This window comes from Idiotropiscis lumnitzeri, chromosome 1, assembly GCF_059441095.1.
Source record: "Idiotropiscis lumnitzeri isolate Australia: NSW breed Sydney's pygmy pipehorse chromosome 1, RoL_Ilum_1.0, whole genome shotgun sequence".
NCBI classification, from domain to species: Eukaryota; Metazoa; Chordata; class Actinopteri; order Syngnathiformes; family Syngnathidae; genus Idiotropiscis; species Idiotropiscis lumnitzeri.
Window position 1 is genome coordinate 2,500,629 of NC_142391.1, and position 10,854 is coordinate 2,511,482.

Below are 10,854 nucleotides of genomic sequence, written 5' to 3' on the forward strand. Positions count from 1 at the left end.
CCCGGAATTGATTCCTAAAAAGGAAGAGGTAAAAAAAAAAACATAAAAAAAAACCATTTAGCTCAAGAAAAAAGTCAATGGGTATATTATTGGAATGGTTTATTTGCCTTGTTAAAAGAATTGATTGGAATTATTAAATTAAATTTTGTTTAATTTAAGTGGACAATGAAAGGATTTACATACCAAATAAGGTAACATTTTGTTTTAATTTGAACATTTTAAAAATTAAAAAAAATTACAAAGACTGGTAGAAAAGAATACCCTGACATTTACTTGATAAAATTAGTTGTTTAGATGATTATGATCCCAAATAGAAATAAAAATAAGAACATTTTTTTAAAATAAAAACAGTTTACTAGACTTACTTGAATAACAAATCCAAAGATATTAGATGCTGAACTAATCTAGTTGGATTACCACTTCTGCCAAATACGTAGAGCTCCCTCTCAAGTGTTTTATTCTTGCCAGATTCTTTTTTTTTTCTCAAAAATATGCCCATTCATTTTTTTTTGGGTGGCTACCATCACTCTTCAAAATATAGTATATCATCATGCAAAGAAAAAAAAATTCTCAAAACAAAAGAAAAATGTAAATAAAATCCATTAAATTGTGGTTTTGCTCCATCATATGTAGCCTACGCAAGTATGTCAATGTACATACAAAACACAAAGAAGCATTTGATTCAATAAAAATTTATTTAAGGCCCTACATTTGCATTGTCCAACCATAACACCTTTTAACGTACAAAAAAAAAAAAAAAACACGAGCATACTGGTACATTCCAGCATGAATTAGTATATTCTTTCAGAATATTTTAACGCACGTAGAACATTAAACCATCAGCAACTGCATGTGTGTTGATCTAGTAAAAATCAAAAGCATCCAATAATTGTCATGAGGCACCTTGTTGTTGATGTGGTCAACTGAAGTCATGTTAAGCGCTGACAGGCCAAACGTGACGAGCGGCTCACTTGTGAAACTTCTTTGCGGCGTCGATGGCGTGATCCAGGAGGAGCTGGCACGGCGTGAAGTGATCCCCGTAGACGGCCTCGTACCGTCGCATCTTTTCCACCAGCTTGTCAGCGCCAAAAGTGTCCACAAAGCGGAATGGCCCTGGAAGTCCAGATGGAGACGTGAATGCCTATAAATGTTTTGAGTGCCTCCAACGTAAAATGTCATCAACGGGAATCCTAACCAGGAGCGCCATTGACATCAAATGACGCAAACTAAGTTTTGTAAAAAAAAAGGTCTTGGGCAACTGTTTGATCATTAAGCAAGGAGAGTTAGTGCGTCACAACAGAATAAGCCAAAGTCTGACCTCCAAGGCAGGGGGGGAACCCCAGGCCGAAAACTGCTCCGATATCTCCCTCCAGAGGACTGTTCAAGATGCCTTCTTGTAAACACAGCACCGCCTCATTGACAAAGCGAGAAACAAGTCGGTATTGGATGTCTTGGTCGGACGAACTGAAGAAAGATTTGGAATTAAGGTGAAGACGCTCTCAGACTAGAATCGCAGCTTGGTAATTTCATTGGCAATTGTGTCAACTCACACAGCGGGATTGGGAGCAATTTTGTACTTCTCCAGGATTTCCTCAATATCAGGATTGACTTCTCTGGATTTCAGGCCCGGCTGGTATACGTAGCAGCCCTTTCCTGACTTACGACCTAAAGAAAGCAATAACAATAAAACATAAGACAGGAATAGAGTATTAAATTTGAGAAAAAAACACATCAGCAAAGTTACAAGAATGACGTCAGATATTTCTGGGAAAAAAAAAACTTTTTAAAGAAAATTATTTGAATGTTTTCTAGGAAAAAAAAAAATGTTTTAACATCACATTTGACCATTAAAAAAAGTAAAAAAGAGAAAGTATTTTTGAGAGAAAAAAGTAATATCAAAAGAATGGTCAAATTCTTCGTTTGAAAAAGTGAGAATATTTGGCATAAAAACATTTGAGGAAAAGTCGTATTTTTTGAGGGGGAAAAAAATGTAATCCTACAAGCATAGTCGTATTATTTTTAAACAAAGTATAGTTTTGAAAAAAGTTACAAAAAAGAAAAATAAAGTTGTAAATTTTAGCGGAAAAAAGTTATACTTAGTCATAATTTAATGAAAATATAATTGTAATTATAACAGAATAAAGTTGTAGATTTTAGAAAAAAAAAAAATATTTCAGTGAAAAAAAAAGTCTAAAATTTAAAGAAAGGGTACTTTCAAAAAACAACTATGATAATTAACTTAAGTGTAAGAAACGTCACATTTTCTAATAAAGAAATTTGAAATACCGCAAAAAACGAAATATTTTTATTCCGTTGCGGCTCACCCTTGAATCCCATGTCCACCAGCGTCTTCAAGACCTCCACATTGCCGCCGCCGAAGCGCGATCCGAAAGCCTTGCCCAGGTCCTCGGCCACGTGGGCGGCCACGTCGATGCCGACCTCGTCGATCAGCGTGGCGGCGCCCACAGGAAAGCCGAAGCTTGTGGTGAGCGAGTCCAGCTTCTTGGGGTCCGCCCCTTCCTGTAATGAATAAATTAAATAAATGCACGCACAGTCAGGATAGGACAGGCCATCGCCATACTCAACATTTTGGTATTTGCTCAAGCAAGTGCCTTTTAAAAAAGATCTATTTTCTCCACTGGAAGCTGTATTTTAAAATAAATAAATAGCAATTATTTAAGAATAGTAGAATGGATTGTATGTAGAGCTTTTCTGGACACTCAAAGACGCTTTACAACGGATACATTATTATTCAAGAAAATAAGTTGTCATTCTATGAGAACAAAATCATACTGAAGAAAAAATTGTAATCCAAGAGAATACAGTTGAATTTTCTTTAGAAAACTAATTTGAGGGGGGAAAGTTGTGTGGGTCATAATTCGAAAAGAGGTCTCAATTGAGAAAAAGGTAGCATGAAATAAAAAAAAAAAAAGGGGGGCTTTGAGATTAGTCATGTTTGCAAAACAAAAACTTTTATAAATTGTTATATTTGCAGCGTATTTGGCACTCATGAGCCTCAATTATTTGCTGTTTTTTTTTGCTTTTCGCGTTTGGGTCACATCTCTAAAAAATCCACTGCAACCGATGTGAATAAAGTTCTACATTTGAGGGGAAAAAAAGGTTGTAACTTTTTAATAAGCATAAAAAAAATATCATCCACAAATTTCAAACAGAAAGAAATTCCGTAAAAATAGAATGAGCAAAGAGGTGAATAGTTACAATAAACCAAACAAAAGTCGTACGTGTGGTATGGGAGATAATTGCGACTTTTAAATCTCAATGTGCCCTTGAGCAAGGCGCTATTCTTGAACGCGACAAACCTGAAATACTCGCACAGCTTCGGCCAACATGGGCGCCAAACAGCGAGTGGTGTAGAATCCTGGTCCATCCTGCACACAAACACTTACTTGAATCTAATTGTTCATTTTTTTATTATCCTGAATGATGCCAAAGCCTCACCCCGACCACGATGATGACTTTGCCCTGCTTGAGCCCCACAGCAACCGCTGACGCCGTGGTGTCCTTGGAGGTCTTCTCGGTGGTGATGATCTCCAGGAGCTGCATTTTGTCCACTGGGGAGAAGTAGTGCATGCCGATGACCTGAGGGGTGACCATGAGGTAGATTCATTTAGTTTTTTCACTTCTATTGTTTACCCCACCCCGAAAAAAGTGGAAGGAGTGTAGCAAACCTTGTCAGGCCTCTTGCTGGCGGCGGCAATGCCCTTGATGGGCAGAGCTGATGTGTTGGTGGCGAAGATGCAGTGAGGAGGTACCACCTGTGTGGGCAAGATTAAGCACAGCTCATTTGCAAGCCAAAACAGCAGCACATACTGAACCATGCAAACAAACGACCAAGCTTTTCCACTTCGGGGTAGAAAACTGGACAAACTGTAATCAGGGATGATATTATTTACACGTGGACAAAGAACTAACAGTTGAGCCCATTTGAACAGTTGCTAAGCGCATGCAAACACAAGTCAGTTTTCACCTCCAAATGAACGGAAGGAGAATAGAATTTTTTTTCAACCACAGAAAAAGACTTCATTGATTTAGTATTATTCATATGCATTTATTAAATACATTTACTTACATTATACAATAATGTAATTATTAACCAAATAAATTAAAGTTTAGAATCATTTCTGTTTTTAATTGTGGGGAGAACCTTAATATTAGACTACACAGTCCCATGAAAAAAAAAACGTTTAAATGTATCACAAGAAAAATGCTTCCATGAGTTTATTAACCCTAAAAAACTGATATCTGAACACAAATACAATAAAAGCACAGGTTTATGAGTCGTACTCACCGCTTCCACCTCCTTGAGGACGGCGTGTTTGATCTTGAGGTCTTCAAACACCGCCTCGATCACCATGTCGGCCTTTTCGAAGCCGTTGTAGTCCAGCGTGCCAGACAGGTTGGACAAAATGGAGTCCCTCTCGAAGGACGTGATGCTCCTCTTCTTCGTCTTGTCATTCAGCCTGACAATTAAAACGGAGGCAGCACGGACAAACTTATTAAAATAAATAAATGAATGAATTAAAAAAAAAAAAAAGGTGTTTTGGCCTTCATAAAATGTAATTTTCCATTTGAGGCTTCAAATCTTTTTTGAAGAATAAAATTGGTGAAAGGGTTGGAAAAGTCGCTCATTTTGTTGTAAACTAGCTCCTCTCCCTTTCTCAGCCATGCTGTTAATGTAAGTATGCGCCTAAGTGCGGTTAAGATTTGAAATTAAGCCACAAAAATAATATTAATAATAAAAAAAATAAAATAAAAAAACACACGCACCCCTTGTACACCTGCTGCTCACCGCGGGACAGCCCCGCCTCAGTGGTGTCCTTCAGGATGGTGTGCACGCCTTTGTCCACCATCACCTGGGCGATGCCCGCTCCCATCAGGCCAGCGCCCAAAATTCCCAAAGTTCTGGTAAACACAGAGGAACAATCCGGTCATAACTTCAAAAGAGCACTACAAAGATGGCTGCCGAGGGACATACTTGACTTCCTTTGCAGGGTTGCCAAAGCGGTTCTTCTTGCACGCGACCTGACCGTGATAGAGTCCAATGAGGGCTGCAGACTCGGTGCTTTTGGCCAAGTGTCCAAAGTTCTGTGCAAAGACGGAGAGAAGTTATGATAACGAGTACATCGTTACCTCGGCTTCCGTCGTCATTAGCGTTTGTTGGTGGGCAGCAGGATTTTGCAAAAGCCCGCCCGGAATAATTGATTACGTGATCATTTGTATTAGAGTTCTCAAAGTAATTTCACATGAGGAATTTGACACAAATTCAATTTCCATTTATACCAGGGGTTGGCAAACTTCTCTATTGGCGGGCCACAATGGGTTCTAAAATTTGACAGAGGGGCCGTACCGGGAGCAAATGGATGGAGTGTTTGGGTCACCTCACCTCATCGGAGAAAAAAAAAAGACATTTCATTTGAAATGAAAGTGAACAAAAGCATTACAACAATATATATGTATTTGGAAAATAAAACATGAACAAGGTTTATTCATTCAATTTTTTTCAAGTTCGGCGGGCCGGATTAAAACATTTAAGGGGCCACATGTGGCCCCCGGGCCGTAGTTTGCCCACAGTTGCTTTATACAATAAAATATTTTTCAGACTAAGTCACACTTGTCTTCATAGTTTGGCTGGTCCTGCAACTTCTACTCATGTGCGACTTGCATCCATGACAAAAATAAGCGCTCTGACCTGTTCCTTCATCGTATCGACAGCAGCAAACAAGTTCCAGTTGGATCCAAAACTTCCGCTTCCGACTTCAGAAACGTTTTTCTTTTTAATAAAAATAATAATATAAATAATAAAATGTTTACCTTAACGAGAATCCTGCTACTCACGGTGGCCGAATGTAGAATCCTGGTTGGTTATTTTAAATGATGCTAAACTCGTGTTGTGTCACACATTAGTTGCCATGACAACTACTACGACTACTACGACTAGTACTACTCAGATTTTCTTTTGGCAATTGCCAAATACTTCCGGTTAATTACCGCCAACTTTGTGAGCATGCGGCATTCGCATGACATCCTACTGTATTTGGAAGACTCGTTCAATTGCGACTATTTGGCCGCGATGGAGGTCTAGTGCACTACTTGGAAAAAGACGATGCTCACCTGGGACTCGGCCAGGTATCCAGCAATGGGACCTTGCTCCACGCCGGTCTTCACGCACTGGGAGCAAAAAAAAAAAAAAAAAACAAGAGTTCCGGTAAGTCGAAGGTAATGTCAAATGTAAGAACCAAGACAGAAACTTACCTCAATGATTTTGAGGGGGGCGGGATAAAGCCCCTTGCTCTGCTTCATGACTTTCCCGTGGACCGTCTTGTAAATCTGGTTGCGCACCATCTCAAAGCTCATCACGTAGTCTTGGATCTCTGCGGAGGAGACCATCAAAAGCCTTCAAGTCACGTCATGTGACACATGGAAGGGTCGCACCTACTCTGCATGGTGCCCTTCTCCTTGCGCAGAGGAATTTTCTTTCCCACGATGCCCCTCGCACATTCCACGGCGACCTCCTCCAAGTAGTCGATGGTCCTCTCCTCGGGGCTCTTCACACCGGGGCCTGTTCAGGGGGACATTTTCATACTCCTGTTAATAACATAAAAGTAGACAAATATGTTTCGTTCATTGATAGTCATTTCGAAAGATATTGAAGAAAACATACTATACGCGTGTTAAACGCGTCAGATTGGCGTTGAGGTCATTTTTCTGCCACTAGGCGACATTAGCATTTCATGTTGGACATTGGTGACAGAAACAGAACATTTTTCTTTTCAAATTTACAGCAAATTAATCGGAACATGTAGGAACTTGTGGACTCCTGCCAATTTAGTTTCTTGAAAATTACAACTAGTCCCCACTCCCCACAATATATATATTTATTTATTAGATTAACTCCCGGTATGCGTGTTATAACGACTCCTTTGGACAAAATTGTCTGACTTTATGACGTTAAAGGTCAGAAACGTGTATGTGTGTCATTATTGATGCACCTTTCCTGCAAACGAGCCAGAAAAATCACCAATGATATGACGCGAGCCATCTTCAGTAGTTGCTGACTAAAATGTGCCCCAAGTCTGAAGCGCGAGTGACTACAGGTCACTCCCAAGTGACAAGCCGGGCAGAGACTTGGCTCTCTAAGAGGTCTGGTAGCGCCCAAGCAAAAACGCCTTGAAAGCTGTCGCTCTGCACTAACGGCAAACCGGCAGCCGACCAATTGTGTTTTAATTAACCCTCATGCTTCCGGACATCGTATTAATTGTGCACAAAATCCATTTAATGACTATGCATTATTTTTAAATGACAGACGGAAACCCTGAATAAGCAAGGAATGAGTTTGTTATTTTATTACCGAGGGTGTCTACAAGCTGGTCGACGAGCCCCATCTTCTTGGCTTTATCCGCTCGGATGTTTCGTCCCGTCAGCATCATGTCAAAGGCGCTGGGCAGGCCGAGCTATCAGCAGGAAAACCCAACAACTCATGTTCGCAGCAAACACTTTTTTTGTATAAATCTAAAGGGAAACTTTTGTGAGAAAAAGCACTTCCAAAAGCAGCACCGACCATTTTGGGGAGTCTTTGCGTGCCACCGGCTCCTGGCAAAAGACCCAGCATGACTTCTGGTGTACCCAGCACTGTTTTCTTGCTTTTTGTCGCGATCCTGTACTGGCATGCAATGGCGAACTGGATTGACAAGAAGAAAACAATGAATAAATAATCAAATGAATGAGTGTGACAGCCGAGACGCTTGGCTGACCTCCAGGCCCCCTCCCAAGCATGAGCCGTTGATGGCGGCCACGATGGGCTTTGGAGACTTTTCGATCCTCTCAAACATTTTCTGGCCTTCCTGCGAGAGCGCCGTGACCTCCTCTGTGTTGCTGCACGCCTGGATCATGCTATGGCCAAAACGGGATTATTGATTGAATGCCCCCAAAATACACGCACAAACAGAAACGTAAAAATGGGATGGTTAAAAACAAACAGTTAGGAATGTGCCAAATTGCCACACATCCAACAGTAATGATTTTAACTTGAAATCTATTATCGGCTCAATACTGCCGTACACTGAAATGCTGTTGGACTTGATTGTTTCAGTGTACATCTGTTTACAGTTTATTTTCTACTGAAGCAATTCTAAACTGTCCAAACAAAAACGAGAAACAGACAAGTTTTCACATGGCGCAGGTAAGTTAGTCTGTATTTTTCCCCATATATAACTCATGTTTAAAAAAAAAAAAAAGAAGAAAAATCAATGTTGTGACAGGGACCCGTCTTACTTGATATCTGCTCCCGCGATGAAGCATCCTGGCTTGGAGGAGATGAGAACAGCGCTCTGAACCGCATTGTCTGCCCACACCTCGTTCATTACCTCTGTCAGCTCCTTTTGCATTTGGACCGACAGTGTGTTGACCTGGATGGACCGAGGATTATTGGCAGTTTATTATTTTTCTTTTTTTAAACAAAATCAAAAAGTGAAAGAATATGTAGCCCCTAAAGCGACATGGGGGGTGGGTGGAGGTGGACTTTCAGGTGCGCATGAGACAGTTTAACGAGCACACCAGAATATGAGTTTGTCGATGATGCTATTAGGAAGAAGAAGAAGGAGGAGGGAAAATTCAAACTTTCTTGCATGCACCAGAAAACCTTAATAGTGCTCACAATAAAGATTTCATATTTATTCCCCACCTCTTAAAGGACTGCAAGAAAATCTGTTGTCCTTTACCTTGGAATTGGGCTCGTTGATTCGAACCACGGCAACGTCGTTCTTGACTTCATAGCTGACGTGTGTTCGGGCTTAAAACAGATGGACAAAATTGCACTGTTAGACAATTAGACAGTAAACCGCCACTATTCGCAGGAGTTCGGGACAGAGTTCTGACCGGAACAGTAAAAAAAAAAATCTGCTCGTTATGGATTATAAGGTTTTTATTATGATGTAAATTTTAAGATCATAGCTTGGGACTTTTTTTTGCCGTTTGTGACAGGGCTGGGTCCCATGAAAAACTAGTGTTCACTTTATTTAAAAAGCCCATACTGCACAGGGAAACCGCACTGCATGAAAGGACAGGTTTTAAAAAAAAAGGGAGGGGCGGGGGCCAGTTTAACTCTTACCTAACATGGAGGTGGCCACTGAGAAGGTTCGAAAAGTTGTTCCTGTGTAGGAAAAAAAATAAATAAATACAAATTACAAGAGTCATGTATTAATTTTGACAGGTCTGAGAAGTGACACGAAAAGCATGCTCATGGTCATAGTTTGGAAACATTTGCTTTGATGCATTATACATATTAATGTTATGTATTTAGTCATATGGCCCTTCGAGGACTTGAGTGACCTCAAGAAGCTCCCACTTCAACCCCCTGTTATATTGACCTTTCACCCACATTCGAAACGCCAGACGTCTAATCAGAACCACTACAGCAGCCAGTCGATCATGAGTATTAAGACCAACTTCATCACGAGTATTTTTTGGAAAATAATGTGACTGTTAAACGAGAGTAAATTTGACTGTTCACTGGAGTAAAGGGCTCGCAACGTTACGTTATTTCATACATTAGCAAGCCTTTCGTACAACTAGTTGACGTTTTACAGTCAAACTGAGTAAGACATCCAGCCTTACAGACTTTAGTACATAATGTATTAAAAACAATTCTCCGATGTCTCACCTGGTGCGGCAGCGTATCGCCTTTGTGTCAATTTGGAGAGCACACCGAGGGATCGAACACAAGCCATGTTGCGGGAGCGGCAAGCGGAGGTCAGTCGGCGGCGATAGCTAGCTAGCAAAGTTAGCGCTGAATCGCTCCCCTTTTTCTTCTTCGTTGTGCTTGAGTTGAATGGGAGGTTGCCAAGGGTTCAGGTTCGTTTGCGCCATCTACCGAACTGGAGTGTGGATCAGTAGAAAAGAAGATTCGATACTTATAAAAAAAAAGATAAAAAATGTATGAAGAATATGTAATACACATTAATAAAACCATGAAGTAAAATGTCATTTTTATTTGCTTTATTTTTGTACTTGTATTATTTAGATTTGTTTTAATTATATTCTAAATTGCACAGAATAACCATTTTTGGATACACACATATATAAGATGACTAATGAGTATCCTATTCTTTTTTTTAATATGCCATTATAGGCTTAAGGCCATCCGTTTTCTAACTTCCCCTGACTAATTGTTGAACATGTGAAGTTTTTTTCCTGTGTTTAAAAAAAAACTACACTAAATAATATACAAAACTAAATATATATATATATGTGTGTGTGTGGGGGGGTGTGCGTTTGTGTGTGTGTGTGTGTGTATGCATATAGAGTTTTGTTTATGTGTTCAAATTATGCAATCAATGCTTATAGCAATTAAAAGTAATTAACCAATAATTAGAAAGTTAAATGCATAGTTGAAACGATTTATTTTAGTAATAGGCCCGAGTGTGTGATCAAGTTCTGGTGTGTTGTGAAAAACAAAATATAAAGCAAAGTGTGAGTTTGAATTTTATTACTTAAAATCAAATGAATAATAACCAACCACTCTTCCACCGTTTTTAATTTATCATGTAGTCACAAATGCATTTTATTTTGATTCATTGTCATGAAATTATAATATTTTACTTTCATACTATCAAACGTGATTCATGTGATTTAATTTTTACTGACATTTTATTTTATTTGACTATTTATTTGAAGCAACTTCAGCAGGCAAGCCAGTACAGCAGCAGAAACAGCATTCCTGAAGGAGGCGGGACTTACTTGTCGTTAAGTGTTCAAACAACCAATCCGAGAGCGGGATTTCTCGTAGCAACACCAATGAGCAGCAATGGGCTGCCTGGTTGCGAAGGTAGAGGCAAA

The 10,854-nt window shown here is 39.7% G+C and overlaps 1 protein-coding gene across 1 annotated transcript; it reads right to left on the reverse strand.

Moving 5' to 3' along the window:
• Positions 1-676: 676 nt before the first annotated feature.
• On the reverse strand, positions 677-9,844 carry hadhab (hydroxyacyl-CoA dehydrogenase trifunctional multienzyme complex subunit alpha b). The gene is made up of 20 exons (XM_088310305.1): positions 9,680-9,844; positions 9,128-9,169; positions 8,739-8,809; positions 8,293-8,426; positions 7,773-7,911; positions 7,580-7,699; positions 7,370-7,472; positions 6,458-6,580; positions 6,274-6,392; positions 6,133-6,189; positions 4,997-5,106; positions 4,789-4,923; positions 4,310-4,481; positions 3,690-3,776; positions 3,460-3,600; positions 3,321-3,389; positions 2,325-2,520; positions 1,551-1,665; positions 1,319-1,464; positions 677-1,113 (listed from the first exon to the last, which is right to left on the reverse strand). Exons 1-20 carry the CDS (start codon positions 9,744-9,746, stop codon positions 968-970), a joined length of 2,292 nt encoding a protein of 763 aa, XP_088166431.1. The 5' UTR covers positions 9,747-9,844; the 3' UTR covers positions 677-967.
• Positions 9,845-10,854: the final 1,010 nt, after the last annotated feature.

Coding starts and splice junctions, on each gene's coding strand:
- hadhab (XM_088310305.1), bottom strand. CDS start 9,746: ATGGCTTGTGTTCGATCCCTCGGTGTGCTCTCCAAATTGACACAAAGG. Junction 7,473..7,579: donor CGCAAAGACTCCCCAAAATG/GTCGGTGCTGCT, acceptor TCCTGCTGATAG/CTCGGCCTGCCCAGCGCCTT. Junction 2,521..3,320: donor AAGCTGTGCGAGTATTTCAG/GTTTGTCGCGTT, acceptor TATTCATTACAG/GAAGGGGCGGACCCCAAGAA.